The sequence below is a fragment of the Aptenodytes forsteri genome, unplaced genomic scaffold (genome assembly GCF_000699145.1).
Source record: "Aptenodytes forsteri isolate BGI_AS27 unplaced genomic scaffold, ASM69914v1 Scaffold138, whole genome shotgun sequence".
Taxonomy (NCBI): Eukaryota; Metazoa; Chordata; class Aves; order Sphenisciformes; family Spheniscidae; genus Aptenodytes; species Aptenodytes forsteri.
In genome coordinates this window covers 125,350-150,099 of record NW_008794014.1, presented here as the reverse complement: position 1 = coordinate 150,099, position 24,750 = coordinate 125,350, and the positions used below count along the sequence as shown (strand labels likewise).

Below are 24,750 nucleotides of genomic sequence, written 5' to 3'. Positions count from 1 at the left end.
TTTCCTGCATTTTTTTTTTAAGGAAAAAAAGGGGGAGTGAAAAAAAAAAAAAAAAAAAAGAGGAAAGGTGACTTTGCTTCTCAGACTTGGTTATTTTCCACACTGAACAACCATTTTTAAATTAAAAACAAAAAGGCAAGGTTTTTCAACATCCCAGAGAAACTAATGTCTTTACATAGATACTGCAGTATAGAACACTGGATCCCTTCAACAGAACTTAGAAAAATCAATAGAACTGGTGCAGACGATGTGAAAAATATCTGGGCTGAGAGCATGGATTGGCTTTTTGCTTCCTTAAAAAAGGTAAGAATGTACTGGAGTAAAAGCAAAGCATTAACACATCAATGAGGGGAAAAAAAACTAAAATGAATTAGCCAGGAGGGAAACTTTCCTGTTGGTGACTCACACAGTGAAATCCTAGATATCCTGAAGTCAGCATTAACATTTTGCCAGCCTTTTTCTCCAAGATGGATTCTGCTGGAAGAAAACAAGCTAATCTGGAGATTCAGTGGTTTCTTGTAAAACAGGTAAGAAAGTAGTAAGAATGTATCACAATGAGTTTTGCGGTTATTGGATTTTACTTTTGTTTATTGAATTAATCAACATCACTTTGAGATTTCTAATGTAATGTTCCAAGCTTCTGTACTTTTTATTCTAGTTGATTGCTGTTAACAATATGAATTATCTTTTACCAGCAAGAGTCAATTTAACTCAGTTCCAAACCTTGTAACAGATGGATCAGAAAGTCAGGGTTAGAAGAGCAGCTAAAATATGACAGCATGACGTAAAACTTTTATTAGCACAAGACTGTGTCTCTGGATTACTCACTGTACGCTCAGGTTTTCTGAATATCAAACACTGAATAAAAATTCTTGCATTCATTTACAGAAACAAAATCTGCTAAACTAAAAGAGCCATGGTTCATTTATATCAGCCTTCATACAGCCGAGGAGCTATAAAAATGTCTAAAAATAACCTACAGCATTTTCCTCCATCTAAAATGGTACTTGCAAGTTGAGAGATCTCCGTACTTTCACATGACTAAAAGTGAGTGCTGGAAAGGGGAAACGTCCTGTACTTACTGGCAGTCTCCCCCTTCCAGCCCTCAGCCTGGACTTGCCTCTCCGTGAATCTTGGCAGGGTGAACAGGAGGAGCCCGAGGACCTGAACGCTACCCACTCAGGGAAGTAGGAAGAGTTACCTTCTGGTAATTGTTATTTCTTTACATGTTGGCTCTTTGAATGGGTTTGTAGCTTGGGACGTCGGTAAAGATTTCCAGAAGGAACACAGTGGCAGGCAGCTAATGCTGCCAAAAGTGCTTGATTAAGTCATTTATCATGCATCTCTGTCACTTACAGTACTCGGAACCACCACCAAAGAAAAACAGTAGATGGATACGGAAATCCAAGTTTGACATAAACTACAGTTTACCAAGTTTCTAATTGTCTCTTGATGGGATGGTACAAGGGTCAGTTATTGTTACAGTGGCTTTTTCCCAAGAAGGCACAGGGCGTGTGTTTCTGAGACCAATGCATTACGGTGTCCTTTCAGTACGGGAGAACGCTTCCTTTGCAGCGGAGTACGTCTGCGGAGCTGAGTATCAGGGATGGCACATACTGGGAAGTTCAATTTGCCTTGAAAAGACCCCTGGGTCTGGTTCAGTACAATCACAGAAGAAGGACAAAATTTCCTATATCTGATCTTTGTTGCCCATGACTGAAAATCCCTCTCTCCTCAGGAGCCAGCATTAGAGCATTTTCAGTATTATGGAGCAGGCCTGTGGTGTTAGCATAGTAAATAAATTATTTTCTGCCAAGTGATTAGCATGTCTACCTGATACTTGGCTCATGCAGTTATGTCAGCTGTGCCACTGATCTGCAGATTGGGTGGAACCTTGGTAATTATAGATAATTACAATGATCAATTACAGATGATTACAGAACAGCATGCCAAATTCCTCTCTGCAGTTGCCCCACTTAACCCTGACGATGTTACACCATAGCTTGAGTGTGAAGCAAAGCTTCAGCCTCTGCATCTGCATACTGCAGTCTGCCTGTGAGTAAACACAGCTTTGTAGGTCAGGAGTTCATCAATTACAGCATCAACCACATCTTAATGCCCGAGATACTCGCGGACCCATCGCTTATGGGTATGGCCCTATTATTAGGGATATAGCCAATGCTTCCCACAAGAAAGAGCATCATTACAAAAACAGAGCAGACTGAGTTGAAAACTCAGTTTTCAAGAGAAAGTTGAAACTTAAAGCAGTGTATTTCATCATTTGCAGCTGCTGCTGTAACAATTAATTGCTTGCTCCTAACCAGATCATAGATGTTTTCCCAGCCATACTTCATCCCACCTCCCACGCTGCGGCTGCACCAGAGGCTTGATTTCCAGCCGCTGGGCCATCTGCAGGCGCAGGGAGAGCTTTTGGCTGTTCCCGAGGCATGTGCCACTCAAGCAACTAATAAATTGCTTCGGGAAAAGGCAGGGGGAGCCAGCTGGATCTGGCCCATGAACTGGCAATTAGACTGCACTGGGTTGATGAATGACCAAAGAGAAGCTACTCTAGATTTACCCTTCTAAGGGATAAGTTATACAGAGAATAAAAACATTCAGTTACAGCACAAGCAATGCTACAACCTGTTGGAGGGAAGCTGAATCTCCTGTCTGAGGACTTACGCTACTCTCCAGCTAGTAAAGATCAGAGACTAGGAGAATGAGCATATCGGGTGCTTTCGTTTAACACTCCTGGTGCCAGAAGCAGCATAGCAGGCTGATGATTTGCGCAGAATGGTCAATTCTCACAGAAGAGAAGGGGAGACATGTCTTAAAAGCATAGAAACCAGGGAGTAGCCTGAACATGCAGTGATGAAAGGAAGGGGAATTTCATAAGGAGCTCAAAGGTCTGCTTTTCAAAGGCACTGGCCATCTGCAAAGACCATTTGTTAAGCTGAGCGATGGTTTTTCAGTCTCTGAGGACTAGGAAGTGAAAGAATGGAACTTAACAGCAGCTGCTGAGTGCTTTGTGTTTTGGTCTGGTTGGTTTTTTGAACTCAGTCCATCCACTGAGGAAGCAGACCCTCAGCACACTTTCCCATGTGTAGCAGCAGTGCTGGGGGATGTGGCGCAGAAAGGCTCCCGGCACTGCCACAGCCGTATCAACCAAGCGGTACCTGACAGACCCTTCCTAACTACTCGCAGCAATGGTACCCATACAGCAGGTGAATCACACAAACAGTATGTTGCCACCAAATCTGCCCTGAAGAGAGCTTTGCAATTATTTAGGAAAGCCTATGATCAACAGTATTTAGTTGTAGGAGTGTATTTTCTTTGCCTACATTAGAATGTGGTATTAAATAAAGTGCTGCTATAAACTACTGAGCCTATCTGTATTACAGTGATGACTTCCCATCTGTGAAACAGTGGAGCCAGAAGAAAAATACAGCTTTTGTGACACCGCTCATGTCAGTAAGAGTGGTACTGATGAATTTGACAGAAAAACTAGGTAATGTAATATGCTGCTGGTTGTCATCAGCACCGCAGTCAGTGTTACAGGTCTTGATTGTTCTTTTATCCCACAACAGAAGAATGTCATGAGGATTTCCTAAACATAAAAGGGTTCAGATGTAGGAAATATCTTAAAAAACATTTACAGTACCTCAAAAAACCTTGAAAATGGAATGGTTTTAGCCAAAAACACGTGCTCTTTCTCACACACATACAAACTAATTAAATAAAACTGCTCATGAGTGCTGGGCTTTGGGCAAAAGTTTTGATTTTTTATTATAAAACCAATGAACATTTGAAATACTGTAACATGTTGAAATAAAACATAATTACACAGACATCAAAAAGTTTGCAAGCAGATATAGAGAAAAAAGCAGAAGAAATCTGGAGTCTACCAATCTTGTGAGCTGCTCTTTATCTCCTTCATTCTTCTTTTTTTTTTTTTTTCTTGATGACAGAGGTTATCTTCAATGCTAAACAAAGACCTTGGGCAACAACATCCTGGCCCCAATGAGGTCAATGAATGTTTTCCATTGGCTTCAGAGATAGCAGAACTTTGCTCATTACCCACATACTCATTAGCACATCTAAATCCTTGAACTTGCTGTACTTGTTTCTCCAGTGAGGCCATGTATTTTCTTGTTATGCATCTGCTCCAAACCAGTTACTTTCCAGATAAAAGCCCTTTGGTCTATTCAGTCCATTCATAAACTGCCTGTATTTCCCCTACACTGAGACACAAACACCAAGAAGTGCAGATTCTAGACAGTGGGCTGCTAAGTGGCACCAGTTAAGATTAACCCTCACCTGTCTGAAACAATCCTGCTGTGCTAAATTTCAGGGCACATTGTACAGCTAGCTACCCCAAAAATCACAGCACAAGAGAACTGCCCTTTAACATATAGTAGCTAAACTCCAAACACAAATACATTGCTGCCATTAATTGCTTCTCTGAAGGATGCAGCTGCTTTGACAGCTATGCAACAGATGAAGGCTATCAATCATGTAAAGGTGTTGAGCTGCAGGTAAAGCTCAGATATCCAGCATCAAGGACTGGGTGGCTGCCATGGCAGAAGCACGGAGCTCTCCTCTGGCTCAATGATGCAAACAGAAGTGCTGCTGAAGCGATGTAAAGCCATTAGCATCCCTGGTTACTCAGCATCCCACGTGAAATGAGTTTCACAGCATCAGCCCAATGCCTACGAACGTGCATATGTTTAACATGCATTAGTAAGGTAATCTTCCCATACAATCTCCAAAGGCACAAAGTCGAATGCAGATGGAGATTTGACAATCGTTATCTCATCCTTCAAGGCAGCACTTCTACGATGGGTCGGGTAGAGGCACAATCTCAGGACCGTCTAAGAAACCCTCACAGCTACCACCAGAGCTGCTGGTGGTGGGGTTCAGCTTTTAGTGGTGTCAGCTCAGCGCTATTTATAAACCACAGTATTCAACTGTAACACATTCCCTCCTCCATACTATAAGCCCTCTGACAACGAGAAATACACACTCTTCAATAAATACCGAAATGACATTTTTAAAAATTTCGTTCACAAATTTAGTTTATATTAGAATATTTAAGTAACAAATTGATAAAAACTTCCAAACATCAGATTAAGAAAAATTATTTCAAAAAGTTACTTCAGTCTACTATAAGTACAAATGCAACATGCTTTGGACATACAGACTTTAAACTTTAGCCCACCATGAAATCTGAGGAGAAAAAAGGGTTTAGACCACCTTTCCAAATAAGTTTAAAACCTCCTCTAGAAATTTTCCCTTGTGGAGCAAGCTAGCCTGACGTGGGGTGAAAAGTATAAATATGTCAAGGTATGAGGCAAAAGTCTGACTGTAGCAGCCAACAAGGATTTAAAAGATTTAGGAGGTTTGAGAACAATCCATGTTACTCTCCCTTTGTCTCTGAACAGTGCTTCCTTCTGTACATTAGTAGCCTACCGATGAGCACCTCTGCAAAAATGCCAGAGACCAGACTAGCTGGTGGACCCTCCGTGGAACTGAAGTACAATCACGGTCAGGCACGTCCCGACCATTTCTACAATGGCATGTAACACTACAAGTTGACAAACAACATGACAGTGAAAAACTAAGAGGACTTAATGCAACCAGTCAAAACCCATTCAACAGCTTTTAATCAAGGGCAGCAGTTTGTAATGAACAGCCACTCTGTTTCAACGCCACCTCCTGTGCACAGCGTGCTCATTCTCGCCGTTCTCTCACACACTCACGCGCTCTGGCTCACAGCTCCTCTTCTCCTCTTCCTCTTGCTGGGAGGTCTCCTAGAGCCTCTCTTTATTTTGGGCTCAGCGCGGCATCGCAGAAAGCAGAATCCTTGCAGCTCATCAGCATGCCTGCCCCATTGGGTTGTCACTCTGGCAGCCGCACAGCTCCCTCAAGTCTCTTTCTTCATTTTCTTCCTCTTCCTCCTCTCCTTTTTTCCAGGTACATCTGCCATACAAACAACAGGAGCCAGTGCACAAACCTTCCATGTACAATTGCATTCCAGGGAACTGTTGGCTTTTCGCTTGAAGAAGGGTATTTTGGGGTTCCTGGGTGTATTTTACAAAGGCCACCTACTTACAAGGGTAATCCAAAGTCATGGGGAGGGCTCTGAATGTTTTTAGTGGGCTCTGACTCACACATACATTTGCTCCTGTTTCACATTTAAAAGCGCTGTGCAAAAATTACTCCCACTAAATGCAATAGCAGTTTTGCTCATTAACTCTGGCAGGAGCAGGAACAGGTATTTGTCACAGAAAGAAATGTAACAGAGCCTCTCTAAGAATTAACACATACAGCTAAAGGAGAAGCATTTTGCACATTCACTTAAAAATACATTTGTGAACATTTCTCAGATTACGCATTATTCTGAAACCAAAATTCATCAGATGTGCAAAAAAATCACTTACTGTTATTGGATGAATTATTAGCAACATCCAAGGATTTTCTGAAGGAAGCACAGACTGCATCACTGCTATGTTTTGTAGATATCAAGTCCCTTGGGCCTTCTTCCATTCTTGTTTCCAAACCTTGCTGGGGCTTAATTGAAACAATATGCTTCACTAAGCATATGAGTTAAACGAAGCATATGCGAGTACAAAATATGAGAGAAAATGTCATTATTGGAAGGAATTAGGGTATTTAAAGAAACTGCAGGACAAATTAGTTTTTAAATGATTAGAATATTCTGGGATGTCATCTACCTACCTCCTGTTTATTTGTTTTAGAAGGGATCAAAGTACGGAAATTGTCTTTCATTACTGTCTTTCCCCTTGTTTTCCCCCGTGAATAGAAGAACAGCGAGATACATTGAGGTGAAAGTACTGTAATTGTATAGTGAGACTGAAGACTGTGTGCCCAGTGACTGCTAATGACCACAGTCCACAGAAATACTGGAGGTAGCACAGGGCGCGTGATGAGCAACTTTGTAAGTCTGGCTTCATAAGTAATTTCATTTTTGTATGTCCATCTCCAAAGTATGAGCTTGCACAGCAGCAGACACCGCCGGCATTTGGGGCTGACGTGCAGTACAAACTCCTTCTGGCCCATCATAAACATGCCAGAAGAAACAATGCTGTCCTGAGGAGTCTGAACAGCACTATTAAGATTATTCATTAAGGTACATACAAAGCTAAAGCAACTAATTGGATGTGCAAGAAAGAGAGTGGCCTGGCAGCACTCCGGTAATGGATGGGCTGTCCTAATGACCATGTGGATTGTGGTCAGTGAGTTAGTTAAAAGCTTTTCCCTTAAAATGGGAGCATCAGGAGTTCAGGGAGCAAAATTGTCCCAAGGATCAGGAGAGACCACAGTGGGTGTGAGCGGAAGACAAACGATACTACACAGCTGTACGAGTCCAGAGCAACATATTCAGTGACAAGTGAATGAAAAACAATTAGGGGTGTCCCCCCCCTATTTCTCATTTCACTGAGCAGCAAGGACATCACAGCCAAGGACTGGTCCAAAACCCAGTCAACACTGTTCCTTTGCACTTCCTATCCCAAATGAGCTGACATTTTCCACAGCCTTCCTCTGTTGCACTCCAAGACATTTTTCTCTCAATAAGCTTTTCACTGATATAACATTGGTCTCGCTTTATCTTCACTGGCTTTTGGGAACCACCTTTGCATTACTGTTAATATCTCCAGGTGACCTTCCGCCATAGATTAAACACAGCCCAGTTGTACACTAAACTTGGAGTGCATTTCCCTGAGAAAGCATTTTTCATTCCATGATTAAAGCCATCTGCTCCTCTCTGCATTGCAAAATCAAACTGTTTTGTAAATATGTTAGGGAATACCATGTTGCAAAAACCCACTGGTCACTGTGCTCACCCTTCTTTTATGGGAGAGCAGGGAGAAAAGAGAAGAGAAGAGGAAGCCAGAAATGGAGAGGAAGAAAAGCCCCCCTTGGGTCACATCATCCTAATGGAGAAGACATCCCCCTCTGCTCTTGGAAAACCAGACGTTACTCTGGGAATACAAAATACTCACATGCCTCAGTCCAGCTCCACCCCTTGCTTCCTTCACTTCAATTTTCTTCTTCTTCCGCTGCATTTTGCTTTCGAGTCCAGAAAGGCAGAAATGAATGCCTGCTTTGCCTTTCGGCAAATCCTGAAAGCATCAGAGATTTTATAAGAGGAGGCCTGGGATAGCTGATTCATGTTTTTTTCAGGAAAACTGATTACCTCCAAGAGTGTACGCTGACAGTGTACAAGCAGGGCGTCTCTCTGGATAAGGTACATACCTTGGCTTAAGACAGCTGTTTGCAAAAAGCTCAGCACACTCTTCCCACTGCTGCCAAAGAGGGACATTTCCCTGGGCTTCTAGAAAGCATTTAAACAGCAAGCTTTCTGCTTCTACCTCTCCACCCAAGCTATGACTGTATCACTATCAGCAAACCCTCTCACTTAAATCAATACGTCCCAGCTGCCTGGGATGGTGTGAAGGCTGGTGTCAGCTGTGGACTCTACACCTCTTTTAAGGCCCAGGTATTCAGGAAAGTCAGTGGCAGTAGAAAGAGTTCATTCACGCAGAGTGGCAAACACCCAATGTTTGCTGCTCAGGACTGCAATGCCACCCGGATGATGAACTCTCAGAACCAGCCAACTCCCCGAATCCATCTCACATGTCCTCCAGGTGTGTCCCCCAGCTCCAGCTATCTCAGACAGGCCAGGGGAGTGACCACGCCAAGCGCCTCCTCCCAGCGTGAGAAAGCCCCCACGACCAGAGGAGTCCAGCTCTAGGGCTGGACTGGACACCCCAGTCTGGCTGAGACTGACCCCAGTGGAGCAGCTCTCCCTTGGTCATCAACGCTGCTGCCTCACCTTCTCCTTCTCGTCCCCCGTCTGATGCTCCTCATCTCCCGTCCAGTTTCCCCACTCTTCCATGGGAGCCTTCCAGTCAGAGTCTAGGTCAATTGCTGAAGGATCATCTAGTAGGACAAGCATATGAATGAGTTATGTTCAAATCCATACTACTTCCCAGGCTCACACTAGTAACACAAATGCTGCGAAGAGTTTCCGTCATCTTCCTGCTTGCCGATGGGATGTGTCGGTGTGCATGTATGCACATGCATTTTAAATGTATTTTAAAAAGTATACATTGACTGCTAATTCACAATTAGTGACTGCACTCTTCAGGACAGGAGGAAAATTAAAGAAGGGCAGAAAAGCACACACAGGAACAAAAGCCCTTCCAGCCCGTGCTTCAATAAAACAAGCTTTACAAAACTAATAGCATGGCTTGTCAAACATTTTCTTTTAATTTCAGGGAGAAGGATTCAGGCATATCCAGAAACACTGGCAGAGAGAGCAGGCTCTTCCACTCACTACAACACACCATCCTCAGGGCGATTATTTGTATGGAGGAGTAATATTAGCAAAGGATTTGTGCATTTGTTAATGCTCTCATTGGCTTTTCTTTCCTATAAAAAAATAGTACCAAGTGCATTCTTGACTTCATCTTCCTCTTCCATTTTCTTTTCTCGAATGTAAGCCAGAAAGGCACTGACACGGCAGATTTCCAAAGCTCCCTATCATGCAACTCTAAATATGCATGAAATAGGTAACACCTACCCTGCATTGATTCTGATCATTTCATGGGGGCTAGGCAGAAAACTTTTGAAAATCTTTTAGATTTCTGTATCTGCCAGCGTCTGGTACCTTTGAAAATCTGGCCACAAGCCCTCAGCTGCCTCTGCACAAAGCACTGGCAAATGATCCTCAGGCAAGAAGGCAAAACAGACCAGCCTAATTTCTTTGTCCAAACTGAATGAGGTGCAAAAAAGCAGATAAATCAGCATAAGATGTTGAAAGGACTACTTGATTATTTTTTAATGGTTTGAATGTAACAATCTTAAGTCTTATCCTAACAGGGAGAAAGACTTTCAAAACACAACATGAAATAATAACTCTTAGCTGATCACATCTCTTAAAATAAAAACAAATATAAAAAAATCCCAGGCTGGATGGAAAAACTTCTAGTTGAAGCAGGGCCAAAACCAAAAGCATGCTGGGGATGATAAAAGAGAACTGTTTCCAAAAAGTTGCTCTGTCCAGTTTGCTGCCAAATGTTATAAACATGATTATAAACATTGCTCAAGTTTCTCAGTTTAAAATCCATGCCCTGTACATAGACAGTATTTCCTTCCTTCTTCAAAAGGGACAGGAACAAGTATTTTCTAATGTATTCCCCAAAAAATTCCGGTCTAAGTATTTTAGGCAAATGAATGCATCTAGATTCAAGAGATGCACAATATACATGAATGACTCAGATGTCTGAAGAACAGTTTGTGTAAGCTGTAGCATGGGATAGCACCACCAAAAAGCTTCTGCTGCTTCTCCCCAGTTAGGTTATATGAGGGTCTGGCTCACAAATTCTGGAGGATTTAGCTGTTGTGGTTGAAGGCAATATCAACCTGCACTCTCCACCCCGTATCTATGCCAGAAAGTACACCAGGGTGAGGACACAGCAAGTCCCAGCTCTGCAGACCGTGCGTGCACACTCTGCCTCTGCACTAATATACCCCAAGTGTGCCATGGCAGCAAAAAATATAGGCAAAACCACGCTGCTACTGCTAGAGAGGAGGCAAATTCTGGCTACCAGGAAGGTACACAGCATGATGCAGGGACTGGTGAAATGGCACCGAGACTTCAGGAATGACAGTCCCTCCTGAGCTGCACGGCAGCAGCTCTGCTGATGGATGCTCTCGTGGGTGTGGAAGCAGAACGGTCTGTAACTAAAAGAAGGCACACTGGAAGCCATGACTATCGTTTTCACTTATTTAACTTCCGATCTCTCAAACAGTATGTTTAAGTACTTATTTTTAAGCATGAAAATAGTTTTAATGGGTAAATTCCTGCAATGGGCTTAAGTTCATGCTTCGCCCTTGTCATGCGGGTAGGCATGAAGCTCAGCCAGGCAGCAGTGACTCTGCCTCATCTCAGAATTACTCTTCGCAAAGCATTATGTCCCAGGGGTGTTTAAAATCAACTCAGAGTAAAATTAAGTGCAGTGTAAGATCCTTTACAATTTGATGGATTTGATGGGAAGATAGGATTAAATGTACTTATCCTAGAGCTCGGGTTTAAAACCTCTCCTGTTGTGTAGCGTTATTTCCCTTCCAGCTACAGTGACATCTCCTGGAATGGCTTTAAACTTTGAATTATCTCTAATATTTTTAAATCAGCAACTGGTCCTCCTTGGGTCACAACTTCTCTCACAGGCTAAAACTGGTCAGTAATTCCTTCAGTAGGAGAAAACCATGAGCACAAAAAGGAATGTGCCATGCAGCAGCAAGTACTCCTGCTTCCTTGGTGGGTTTAGCACTAAGGGAGGTAATCTCTCCCAGCGCCTCTACAGACCAACATCTTGATAATTCCTGCTGTTCATTTTTACAAAAGCAGTGCTGTTAAATGCCATTTGCCAACTAGATCCTTGCATGCAGCCCACCTCAGTCCCCCAGCAGCTCCACCCAGACAAAGCTGTGCTTTTCTGTTCCCTGCTAGCAGCAAACATGTCCCATTTGCAGTGTGCATTTCAGGGCCAAGGTGACTTCCACATACCCCGTGTAATGAAGATACTTTAAGATCCTGAAGGGCACTACTTTGAAGGTGTCTTCAGAAATCAGGGAGGATGCCAGCACTTCTGCAGGCAGAAAGTCCATCCCAGCGCTGACCACCCAAATGCCCTTGGTCTCCAGCTGCCTCGGCAATGCTGGGGAGCAGCCAGCTGTGCCCTGGGAGGTGTCGGGGAACAGGCAAACAGGGCCCCACAGCAGCAGGGTCTGGTCAAAGGGGACAGTCAGCAGGCTCCCTATGCCGGCTGATAGAGAGGGTAGAGTAGAGTACTCTACAGGCTGAACCTAATTATCTGGCCTGGAAAACGAAGCTGGAAAGTACTGCAGCAAAAATCAGTCTGTCACCAAGAAGGGGATTAAAAAATTTCTAGTCCAGAGCTGTAGGTTTGGATCCTATGCTATCAGCATCCCTCTTTGGCATGATCTCCCCTGATATGGTCAGCAGAAACCTAAGGGAGAGCAGCCCTTCATCTGGCAGAGCAAAATCCTCAGTGGACTGCATATTGTCTATGGTGCTGAGTCCTCCTGTGGCTGCTGTAGAAAACCTGTCCCTTTGCAAAGGGCAGGTGGCTGTGTAATGAGCACGGTCCTAACCCAAATCCTTGCTGAGCCCTCACTTGTAGGCCACATGGAATGCATTCAGTGCAAATGGATAGGCAATTTCCAGTCTAAAGCTTGCATTTAGGTGTTACAGGTCAAAATTATTGCTACCAACAGTTGGGTGTAGGAGTCCCTCATTTGGCACCTTCCTCTAGCATAATTCAGTAGATGCAAAAATATCAAATAAATCCCAGACTGAGGACTTCTTTTAATCGAAAGAAGCTGCTTATTCCCATGAAACAAAGGAATTAAAATTAATTTTAACCCCAGGACAGAAGGAAGGATGGGAGTCATGAGACACGGGTGCTTTCTGAAGGCTCCAGGGAAAATCTGCTTTGGCAATCAAGAAGGATTCATTGGGAAGATGCCAAGTCACAGGTAAAAAGACAGCCCTTGTGGTCATGAGACAAACTGCATTTGTGAAGCAGAATGTGGGTCTTCTGAGACTGCCCTGCGCTGCCGCCAGAGCATAGGCCCACTGCGCTTGGAAGCAGACGCATGGCATAAAATCTGTATTTGTTTGCCTTGGAACCAGACACAAGTGCTCTAAAACAGCCCAGCCGGCCGCGCTGTGCAGGTTACACATTTTGTAACAGCAAAACCAGCCACAGCCTATAGTGCATTTTGTGAGACAGCTAAGCGTAAGTACAGAAATGTCACAAAAGGGGCAGCAGCAGACGTGTGGTATAGTTGCACAAAGGCAGTATTGGGAAACACGTGCAAGCAGTTAAGCCATCAAGGTACAGCACAGGAGGTAGAGCAGGCAAGAGATGTCTGGTGGATCCAGAACAACCCTGCAGAAAAAGCAAGAAAGGTGCCTGGCAAAACCAGCGCAGCTCCCGGGCCCGAAAGTAAAGGGAACTATGCCAGAAGCACCAGAGATTTTCTCTTTGTGGCAGGGCTGAAAAGCATGCAAACAGTAACAATGAGAAGGGAAAAATAAGGATGAAAGAAGTTGCCCACTTTGGAGCCCCCTTCCCTCATGAGGGACTGCAGCCATCAGTGCTAACCATGTGGCTTCAGCTCCGAGACACTGAATACCCCTAGCTAACGAAAGCTTAAGATTATTATTAATTATTATTAATAATAATTATTAAAATTATTATTAAGGACCAATTGTTTGAATATGCAGAGACAATGACTGATGACAGAATGAGGATTACAGAATCACTGAGGTTGGAAGGGGCCTCTGGAGATTGTCTAGTCCCACCCCGCTACTCACAGCGGGCTCAGCTACAGTAGGTTGCTCAGGGATGTAGCCATGTGGGTTTTGAGTATCTCCAAGGATGGAGACTCTGCAACCTCTCTGGGCAACCTGTTCTGCTGCCTGACCGTCCTCACCATAAAAAAAAAAAGCTTTTTCTTATGTGTACATGGAATTTCCCATACTTCACTTCATGCCTGTTGCCTCTTGTCCGCTCACTGGGCAGACCAGAGGCAACCACCCCATCAGGTGTTCATGCACGCGGATGGACTCTGCTGGACCCACTCCAGTATGTCCATGCCCATCTTGTACTGGGGAATCCAGAACTGGGCGCAGCACTCCAGATGTGACAATGACTAAGAATTAACCATCAGCAATGTGTATCATTAATGAATGTCAACATAGCAGCGTGTTGTTTTGAAACCAGCCTGATTTATCAGTCTTTTAGACACTCCCATATCACACTCCCATATGCTTTGACCGCTCAGTTCCTAACTACTAACTCCCTCTCTCCCTCTATGTACATATGCTTTCAGTTGCAACAACACTTAAGCCTCAAACTTTTTGTGAGTTAGGCTGTTATTATTACTGGTACTTCACAAAAAGATAACCTGATGCGGCACGAGGAGCCAGACAAGGCTGCTCCGTGAGCCGGGGCAGAGGCAGGAGTCCAGCATCCAGCTCCTTCTTCTGCACCAGCCCATCACAGAACAAAGAGACTCATTAAATGTACTGATCTGTATTTGATAAAATGACCCCAGCTCATATTCAGTTATAAATGGCTTTTTTTTAGTTCACAGGCCCGCAAGAGCTAACAGGCCTTGTTTAACTGTCAAAGAGCTCATTTTGCCTGCAGCGCAGACCTTAATGCCAACCATTACCTCATCTAAACTCAGGGAATACATGTTCGTGAGACTCCTCTCTGCATCAATATCAAGGCTGATGATTCAAAGGAAAAAACCTACTACTACTAAGAAGTAAGCTGTAAGGCAGGCAGAAATCCTTCCATTTCTGCTTTCAATCAAAATGCATCTGCTCTGATGTTTGCAAGAACAAGCTGCTGAATTTGCTCCTATCTGTTCTGCTCTCAGACAGACACGGCACCAAAAAAAGAGGAGCTCTGCCCAGCTTTGCAACTGCAGATCAAATCCAGAGCGTGCCAAGTGTGACAAGTGCTAAACGCAACGCAAGGAAATGCTGCTGAAGAGCCACCTATGTTGCCTCCCTCCCTCCTGCGCCACCGAGCCTGGGCTCAGAAGTTACAAAGGGCCCCGCGCTCATCAGCAGCAACGTGAGGGTAAACAAACACAGCACTAAGGGAGAGGAATGCTTGGGGCTGGTTTTTTTTTTCCCTAAAGCAAACTATTCTATTTATAAAATCCTCTGATGGCCAAGCTGATGCATCTGCTGCAGAGTCTCAGTTACCGCTGGGCAGAGAAGCAAGACGACCGCAGTCTCTTCTCCTCAATGCATTCAACCACTCTGGGTTCTCCTGTAGTTAAGGCAATCAGAGCAGCTAGAGCAAGAAGGGATCTGCTCGGTTCGTCAGACATCATCCCTGCAAGAGCAGGGTAAGGCCTCCCAACAACAGGGGTATAAATAGATACTTCACTCGATCCTGACCAAAAGGTCAAGAGAAAAGGCCATTTAATACCCACACTGTTCATGCCAAATTATTCCAGCCACTCAGGACCCACGCTGGCCTTTCAAGCAGATTTTAAAAGTTGAAAGAAAAACATTATCAGCCATAAAAAGACTGAAATCCTGATTGCCACAGTCCACTGGAGTTTGATTCTGCACCTGCGTTCTGGGTATTACAGAGGACATTTTAAGTTTTGTCAAAGGTACCCCGAGCTCTAGCAGCGCCCTGTCCTTCCCACGGCTCTTCCCCAAGCCACCCACTGAGCCCGGGCTGGGGGCTGCCTGGAAAGGGGCCACTCAGCTCCACCTTCCCCACCCAACAATGGGAGGGAGGGGAACACAATGCTTCAGTTATGAAAACCAAACCCAACTTTGAATTTGTTTTGCAAATTTAGTAATCTGAGATGATTGCTAACACATGATTTTTTTGAAGCACAGAGCCCATAGTGCTGCCTCTGGCTCAGGAAGTCCCTGACCCACTCTCTGCTGGGTGTGGGGAGGGACATGGGGGGATCGCCCTGCGCTTGCCCTGTTCCTTTGCTTATCTACCAGCAACTGCTATGTGCAACTGCTGGAGAGAGGACCCCAGGCTATGGGAGCCTTTAGACAGCCTCCCTACGGCTGGCCTTGCTGCCCAGAAGCTCTAATTACACTTTGCACAGCACTATGTATGCACCGAACAGGACTGCACCTACTGCATCCCTTTTTTTGTCGCCTTGTAAGTAAAAACAAGGGTCCCATGCAGGGCGCCTGCTGCTCTGACCGAGCTCGCAGCAGCTTTGGGTACCTGCCTAAAACCAGACCCAAACTGAGTTTCTCCCTTACCTCTGCCAGCCTTGTACCAGGTGGGAAGTGGACCCTGATTTTTGAGGCTTAAAAAACAGACTGAAAAGGGTGTCCGCATTAGTACATTTGTCTTTCAATAGAAAATGAGCGAAGAGACGTACCCTGCCCCTGCCATGCATTGTCTGCGGGGAGGAACGTCGAGCTGGTGTGCCAACAGCATCTGGAAGGACTGTCCTCAGATGATCTACTCTTCATGTTATCTGCATACAGGAAAAGCATCTTTTTTAAAATAAAAACAACCCCCCCCCCCAAACCTAAAAGAGAATCACATAGGTATATTCACATTATTAAAAGCAATTAATGATGCCTTTATCTGCTCGCTATGTCATGATGCCTGGACGTTATGTAATTTAAGCCACACATTCATCTATGCTGCTCATCGCAGTGGATTTATTAACGAAGGCTGGACGAGGACACTACATGCATAAGTTATTAAAAACAACCCACTCAGGAGTGGCTACACTAACGATATTCAGAGATGTAAACCTCCGACACATCACTGTTGGGGATGTAAGAAGGGAGCTATAGTTCCTGCAGAACAAAAGCAACATCCAGTGTATCCAGCTCCAACTGACTTCAGTGAGAAAGCTTCTGCTCATTCTAACAGAAATCCGTAATTACCAAATTAGTTACTCCAAGAAAGAGCACGGATGAGAGAGAGCTGCTGGAGGAAAAGGAAGAGTTAAAGTTTTTCTGATGATTATTTTCAACAACTAAAGTAACCAGTAGGATTCACATGCCTCCCTGAATGACTCCCCTTAGCCCCTTTCTAAGGCCTGTACATAACAGACTAGTGTTTTCTTAATTTCTTTCATACACAGCAGATTTTTTTTCATATCCGATTTTTCCTTTCTTCCTTTCACCTAAAGAACTCCTTTGTTTATACAGTTGTGCTCTGTATCAGCTTGATTTTTTGCTGCATAAATGCAGATGTTAACAAATAATTCTCCCTGTCTAGTACTTGTACATTAGGAACTGCTTCAATCCACTGATGCAGTGTTGGAAAATAGATGATAAAATATGGCATGTATTACATTGACTACTATGTCTGGCTTTAGAAGCGGATTTCAGCATTCTGGCTTACACCACCCATGCTGTTTTGTGCACGGATGTCTATCTATATGTATCTATGCTTGCCTTTAGCATCTCTAAAAGATTCAGGACTAGACTTCGCATTCATCAGCCAGTTCGACCTCCAGACAAATTTGAGTTTCTGGTAGGCAGAAAGTGTATGAACCAGGAGCGCTCAGAGCCAGGCAGTGAGAAGGACTGACAGTTGCAGAGAGGCGAAGTATAAGTCAGAAACAAGGCTCAAGATTAATGCAAAACCAGAAGATGCTCCATCCTTCTCGAGGCCATGCATGGAGAGGCTCAAGCTGAAAATCCCTCGCTGTGCTAGAGAGAATGAAGCTTCTGGCTCGCAGCCTCTAACAGGGCCTCTCCAACCTGGGCGTTTGCTCCCTCCCTCGGTCTGAAATTCTCTGAATTTGTTGGTCATCAGAACACAACAGAAACCTTCTGTGCAAGAAAACCTAACAGAGAAAGAATTTGCTGGGGAGGCAATATTTTTTTTATTTAGTCCAAGATGAGACACGCGTTTGGAAAGTGCTCAATAAAACTTTCTGATGTCACTCCTTAAAATGCTGGTAGCGCTGGATTGCAGATGCGAGCAAGCTCTACAAGGGAGAGTGACTAATGAAATGTGGCTCCAAGGGAAAAGACCCATATGTAAGCGATGAGAGTACTTTTAGGCCAAGCATCTAAGAAAGTGATAGAAGAATTGAGATAGAAGTCCAAAGAGAGACCACTCACCTAACTCCCTGGACAGCTCTGATAATGTCCCAAAGGTCACAGGACAGGATTTTACTTCTGCAATATCCCATGTTCCTGTATTTAAAAAGCAAACAAACAGTAACCCATAATGCGATGTCACATTCACAGCTGGCGACTGCAGTTTCTACCTGACACTCCCAATCTCATTACAGCCCTTCCATGTTCTCTCCATCCCAAGCCTGCAGCCACTGCTGTTGCTGGAGAAGAATCAAGCAAGGAGACGTTATCTTCTATGGACAGAGAGAGTCCAGCCCAGTCGCCATGTACACCTTCTCAGCCCTTCAAAGTGCACGTCACACCAGCACGGCACTTCTCTGGACTTAATCAAATTCCTCACTCATCTGAACTGATGTCCCCTTTTTGCACAACTGGCAGAAGTTGTCAGCCTGTATCAGCTTGGAATTTGGTCTTTTGAAAGCATTAGAGTAAAAAATGGTACTAATGTCCTCCCCCCATCAACCCTATACTTTGCAAAAAAAGAACTCTAGCAGAGAAAGCAACTCATGTAAGGGCAACCTAAGACCATTTTCTGAATCACCAGAGTACTGGATTACTGCTACTGAAGGTGAGTCATCATATGGTCTTATATACCAATCAATCCAGCCATCAAGCTCGATTAATCAGTGAGATTGTAATGAAAATCAAATGCTTTTGAAAATTAACCAAAAAGCAGTATTAACCACTATACCTTTTAACTCGTAACTCTCCCACCACACCAAGATGTCAGGAAGAGAAATACAAAGATAGATATAAAAGGTCCAATTACCACCTAGTTATTAATTATTGGTATTGCTCTACAGTATCACCCACAGTAGAAATACAATGTGAGACATAACTGCCATAAAAATTAAACCATGATGGAAACGAAAAGTCATCAAATACCAGTGAGAGAGCTGATATCAGCATCTCATCTTTAGCCTAATGGCCTGGCAGTCCATCCCTTCACTGCTTTAAAGGTGTCTGAGGTTTGAGAGATGCAGTTTTCCACCTCCAGCTTATGTTACACAGAGAATGTACGAGCAGCACAACTGAGACCCAAAGTAGCTCTAAATGACCTTGTTTGGACACCAACAAGGGGTGAATCAGCTGCGAAACTGGGCAAACTGTGTAGGTACAGCACAGCACTGACATGAACAGACTACTTCAACTGTCAAATACCCAAACTGATTTAGGAATACCCTGCCTCATACTGCTTTGAAATGCACAGATATACCCTGAAGCTTAACTCTGACTGTGTGTGAGCATCCTCGGAAGGAAAGGCTTTGGTTCCTTTGCAAAGGAACCAACACTAAATACCTGTAGGTAGAAAACAACTTGCACCCAACAGGTAGTCTGCAACACAGAAGAAATTCCTGCCATAAAGACCCCTCTTTTCACATTGCTGGAAATAAACGACAGCTAGCAGGGTTCAAAGGGGGTGGACAACACTGCGTGTGTGCAGGACGAATGTCAGTGGGGCTGTATGCTGCTGGACACAGTAATTCATTAAGCTTTCCCTCTGCAACACTTGAACGTTGACACTCACCTACGTTGCAGAAAACATCCTCTTCTGACGGGGAGGGCACCGATTCTTCCCGTATGGCTCCTGAGGCCTTCAGCATGGTCCCACACTCTGCCTTGGCAATGAGAGCACCTTTTCCACCGCCACTGGTGTCCTCTGTGAGTGGCCATACTGCTCCCTTCTCATCCCAGCCAAAGGCTGGCTCAACCACTGAGCTAGCCAGGGATGCTCTGCTGGGGTCTTCTCGGGAATAAACATTATCACAGGGTCATCCTTATTTTTAATTACAATGAAGAGTTTGTACAGGGGAAACAACAGAGCAAAGCCTGACCTAAACCCATCAGATGTAATGGCTATAATCCAACTGAAATTATTTACAGATACAATGACAGTAAAGCAGAGCCCCTGGGATGGGACACAGCAGCAAACGTGAAGGCCATGTGAGAAGGAAGGCACCACCCAGTCCAGCAATGAGTCCCACAGGAGATGATGCCGCACCGCAGAGGCCTTGGGCATCCCTCCCTGACTGCAACGGTGGCTCAAGGCCTCCAGAGTCCAGCTGGGGACCCAGAGCAGTAAAGGGAGAGAAAGAGGACAGCAGGACCTCCAAGGAAAAAGAAAACAAACCTCTTGGATGTTGGCAGTTCAAGGCTGCTACAGAAATCAATGCTGGGCATATGGATATTATAAATAATGAAAATTACTTCCAACATCTTTTGTTCCGAAGGACTCCCAAAGCACTTTAGGACTCCATTTTCTTGTGACTGGTGGGGAGGAGAGCACTGCTGGCATCAACCCCACCTTCACACACCTTAATGCTGCTGCTTCTTCCCTTCTAGAAAACAGCAGTAAGCACTTGGCAGGGTTAGGGCTTCTTCCTGGAAGAGCACATTTCACTGCTCTGTAAATGTCCATACTAAACAGGACCACCATGATCACGTGGTTGAGCCTCCTGCACAACCCAGGCTCCAGTACTGCATCAAGGACTTCTGGTGCTTCAACTGCGATTTAGTCTGCTGAGCTTCCTTGCCCTGGGCCAGCAAAGCATTTACTGCCTGCATGGGCTTAGTGTTAAATCATGCGTGGTTAACCTTCTGCACATGCAGCTGGCACCACCGATGCCAACAGGCCAACGCACATGAATAAAGCCAAATGCGCACCCATCTACTTTGCTGGAGAGCAAGTAGAGACCTCAGCACGTTAAGCCCTTAGAGACTGTCACGCAGATATTTAACTCTTGATTTATAGAATCCAAATGATAGAGAAAGTGGTCCCAAAATGCCTGTATATTTTTAGATTAAAATTTGCTGTTCACTTACCCCAATCTTCAATTTTAGTAGAGCATCTGAGAGCACTTTAAGATAGTCTTATTGCAGACAGCGCACAAACACCCACATTCATCTAGCTGTGTCTCCCAATCCCAAACTTCCATCTTAGCTTCTAAATTACTCTAATATATTAAACTTACAGGTTTGTCTATTATATTAATAATTTTATCACAGGTAATTAAAACATTTCCAAATGCCTTAATTCCATGACCTGCTTTCATACAGCGGTTATAATAACATAATTAGTAGAAATGTATATAGGCATAAGTGCATGGCAGACACTTTGAGATCCCCAGGGGAAAAATGTGGAGTGAGCACAAAGCATTGTTTCATTTTGTCTCATTAGGGTAAGAGTATATCCTCCCTTTATAGCTGTTTACTCTGGGCAGGCCTGGATTAAAGAACCTGTTCGGAACTGAGCAAATTACACAGGTTTTTATACAACCCTTATCAGAAAACTTCTTCTGTCAAGTCACGCAAAAGTAACTAATCCACATTACACCAAACCTTTAGCAGATCTCAGATCTAACAGATGTTTGCTTTCAAAGTCCTATGGGTAATACTATGTGTTTTAATGAAAGCCTGGAGTAAAAGGCAAGCTCCCAAGTAAGACCTCCCTAAGCTGTCTTTTCCTAAGTAAATAGCCTAAGTAAGTGCAAAGATTTTGTTGCTGAATGACAAACAGAGCAAACAGAAAGATGCTGGGAAGGGAGAAGGGGTGACAAGCCCAGCCAGATCAGGTGTGTAAACTGAGCCTGTACATTTACCTTTTTGTTTCAGCCTTTCCTTCCTTAAGTGTCTCTTTTCTCGGCTGCTGATTTTGGTCTGCCAAACTCCTACAACACAGAGCAAAGTTCATTTTTAAGCTAACAAGAAACTTCCTTTACTGCCTTTATTGCTTAGCACAAAGGTAAATGGCTATCTGGTAGTTTCCGATGCTGGCTGCAAAAGTGGCACCAGGGCAGCAAGCGCTGCCCCGGTCTCGTGCAGCATCTCCCCTGGGTGCAGCGTTTGCTGCCTCTGCAGAAATGTGTTACATAAGAAATCCCCATCACAAACCTGTCTGTCATGTGTCCTGACTCATGTAACTGCACATATTCTTCTGGCCTTTGTGTCAGCTGGATGTGACACCCCTTTCCCTTGGGGGAGATGTCACAACAGAGCATCAACCGCCTTGTACATCGAACAGCAGAGAGAAGCTCATGAAAATCTTAACCATCAAAGAAAGCTTCAATTTACTGGCTTTCTCTAGCCCTGAACATACCCTAAGACTTGTTCTGCGATGTGGAGACCCTCTGCCACACAGCTGATTTCCACACACATTCATTCACACTGACAGGGCCACGTTCTGCCTCCATCCATGCTCTCCAAGACCCAAGAAGTCAGGGGAGGGACTGGCACAAATGGTTAATAAAGAAAAAAACACAGTCCACGGATTTCACTTGAGACAAACATCTTCTTTCTCTGAACCATCCCTGAATAATGTGTGAAACAGTCCAGCTGGCTCATCCGTTCAAAAAACTAAACATCTGTTTGAAGAAAGGCTCTGCTGTTTCCCATTCTCCTCCGGCAGCCTTGCAGGCACTCTGCTCCTGACGCAAGGGCCTACAGGGAGGACTCCAGTCCAACAGCAGCGAGGGCTTCTCTTGCTCTCACCACCACACTAATCACTTTATAATCTTTTAAGCCCAGAAAAGCTTAGAATTTGTTGTTTTCAATATGACCCTTGGTGGAGGGAGGCGAAGAGGGGCTCATGGGATACAATGTATTTTCCAATGAAATTCTAGCTGCCTGAGCCTTGCTAGCTTCTGCCAGATTTCTCTGCAGATTTGCTAGCAACCAAAGATCTTGGCCCTGTTCATGGGTGTGCTAGAAATTGGCTGTATATTACCCCAGCGCCTTTACCAGCCTCAATCACGGGCACAACAAAACGCTGCCTGGGAAGACCACCGCTTCAGCTGTGTATCAGCATGGCAGAGGCCACAGAATTAGAGTAAAAGCATGAAGACAGGACCCCGCTACCCACTGGACCTCTAGCCACTTCAGAGATGCCTCCTCATCCGCAGATTTGCCATCTCTGGGAATGCGGTAAGGACCTGAGAAGTGTGGCAGGAAAGCACACGGTCCCTGTCCGCGTAGTTACACATGGTGAGGAGCAGATGATAGAAATAGCTCTCAAACTGGCAATTTTTCCCAATAACACAGAACACTAGAATAGGAGAGAAGACCTCCCTTTTGAAATATTTCATCCCATGTTATTATTTGGTAATATAAATCAGATAACAGAAGAACCACATCTTTTGTTACCTTCCTCCTCTTGCAGTTTGTCTTTTTCCACAGACAGCAGATCTTTTGGCACCTCCTTGTCTGAGCACTGGGCCTTCCTCTTCTTCTTAGGCTACAGTATACAGGAGGTACATGGCAGAAAGATAAAACACGTATTTGTTACATTTCATCATGAAGAAAAAGAGTCAGGGCAATAGTTTTGAAATGGAGACCACACGGCGGTACTCAGAGAGAGCAGTAGGTCGCTGGAGTCTTTAAGTGGGTGCAAAAGTCTTTCTGAGCAGGTTTTACTGCAAACTCCAAACCAATGAATGCTATAGCTTTTGGCCTACAAAATTTGACTTATCTGCTAGGTTAGAAAGTTCCCATTCTAATTCAGGCACCTGCTCTATAGTAAGATTTGCATTCATCATTTCTACGTACTAATTTTCTTCCTATGAAGGAGGAAAACCTAAAATTATTTACCCCTTTTACAACCAGAAATGCTGAAATCAAGAGTTAGGACTCTGCCTATGCTTAACCAAAAAAAAACCCCATAAAACAGCCTATTTTTAATGAAGGTATCTGTAGTTTACACTAATCTGAAAGGGCACAGCAGTGGCTGAGGCCATTTTCATATGGCTTGATGAAACAGTAGAGCTAACCTTAAGTCTTCAATTTTGAATGTTCTAGTTTTAATACAGCGGTTCTTGACTTTTCCAAGGTGGGATGCTCTTGCCAGGAACACGCTTCCCTGCCCAGGCTGGGGGGCTGCTCCTCACTTGGAAGTGTCTGTAAAGCACGGACACTTTCCGCCACACCAGTACAAGTGCTCAATGCCCAAGACAAAACCCTTGCCCAGACCAAAGGAAATGTCCTGTGTCAGAGCTGGAACTGAAATACAGGAGATCCCAGCTCCCGCTTCTGGGCTTGGACCACAAGACCGTCCCACTTGTGGTGGCCGTGACAAGCACCACAGTGTGACTGTGCCAGAGAGTTACTTGGTCTTATGTTCCTATGTCATCTTTTAAGTGCTCCAACAACAGGAACAACAAATTATCTTTAAAAAGGACTACCAAACAGGGAACATTCTTAAAACAAGTGTCTCTTGAAAGGCAATACATAAACTCTAAAACTCTTGCTGGTACCTTGAGGAGCTTTTTCTCTCTGATGTTGACTGATGTTATAAGCTGGCCGTTCACTGGAACCTAGAAGATGGACAATAAAAAATGCATTATGGCATATATATGTGCATGTGTGTATATGTGTAAATATACATACAATTATTTCAATACTGTCTTATAATGCATATGATAGGCTGAAAGACACAGCTAAATAACCCCCCATACAAATCTGGGCTAGAATTTGTGTCCTTGTTCCAATTTGAGTTAATTTATTCCAAATTAATTAGTGTTAGCTAAGCCTTTATGAATGTAAATCCAGAAACTCCACATAGATTTATTCCAGAGCAGACGTATTTGTGGTTTATCCTAAGATTTGTCTAGGATCAAAGTTGTTTTTCAAATAGGGTAAGTCTGTCTTAAAAAAGCAGCAGAGACAGGAGAAGGCTTATTTTAATTCTTGTTTACTGGTTGGGGTGGACCTTATGTTCCCCCTCAAGTCTATCTAACCAACTAAAAGAACAGCTTTCATCCTACCTAGATCCTGTAAAGTAAACCCTGAAAGTTTAAGGACTTTTCAAATTACAGTTTGATTAATGTCTTGGCTGTCTCAAAATTCACTGGCAATGGCCAACCTCCAGCTACAGGGGTGGGAGGGTGTAAATCTGCAGCTGAGACAGCAGGGGCTGTGCCAGCAAGGGCCACTGCACGCCACACAGAGGTACCAGCATCCAAGAGAAGGCAGATGCCCTTCTACAGGTGCCTCTGTTTCCCCCTGACACGCACAGGAGCACGTTGCTG

General features: G+C 44.2%; 1 protein-coding gene across 1 annotated transcript in view; it reads right to left on the bottom strand.

The window, feature by feature from the left end:
- LAPTM4A (lysosomal protein transmembrane 4 alpha) overlaps nucleotides 1-24,036 on the bottom strand; it is a gene marked incomplete at its 5' end in the record, with an annotated part of 41,757 nt that extends 17,721 nt beyond the window's left edge. The window contains 8 exons of the mRNA XM_019474925.1: nucleotides 8,025-8,144; nucleotides 8,858-8,964; nucleotides 16,003-16,101; nucleotides 17,714-17,788; nucleotides 19,260-19,475; nucleotides 21,331-21,399; nucleotides 22,871-22,961; nucleotides 23,977-24,036. Coding sequence (XP_019330470.1) covers nucleotides 8,025-8,144; nucleotides 8,858-8,964; nucleotides 16,003-16,101; nucleotides 17,714-17,788; nucleotides 19,260-19,475; nucleotides 21,331-21,399; nucleotides 22,871-22,961; nucleotides 23,977-24,036 — 837 coding nt within the window. The remainder of the gene's footprint in view (nucleotides 1-8,024; nucleotides 8,145-8,857; nucleotides 8,965-16,002; nucleotides 16,102-17,713; nucleotides 17,789-19,259; nucleotides 19,476-21,330; nucleotides 21,400-22,870; nucleotides 22,962-23,976) is intronic.
- Between the last annotated feature and the right edge of the window lie 714 nt (nucleotides 24,037-24,750).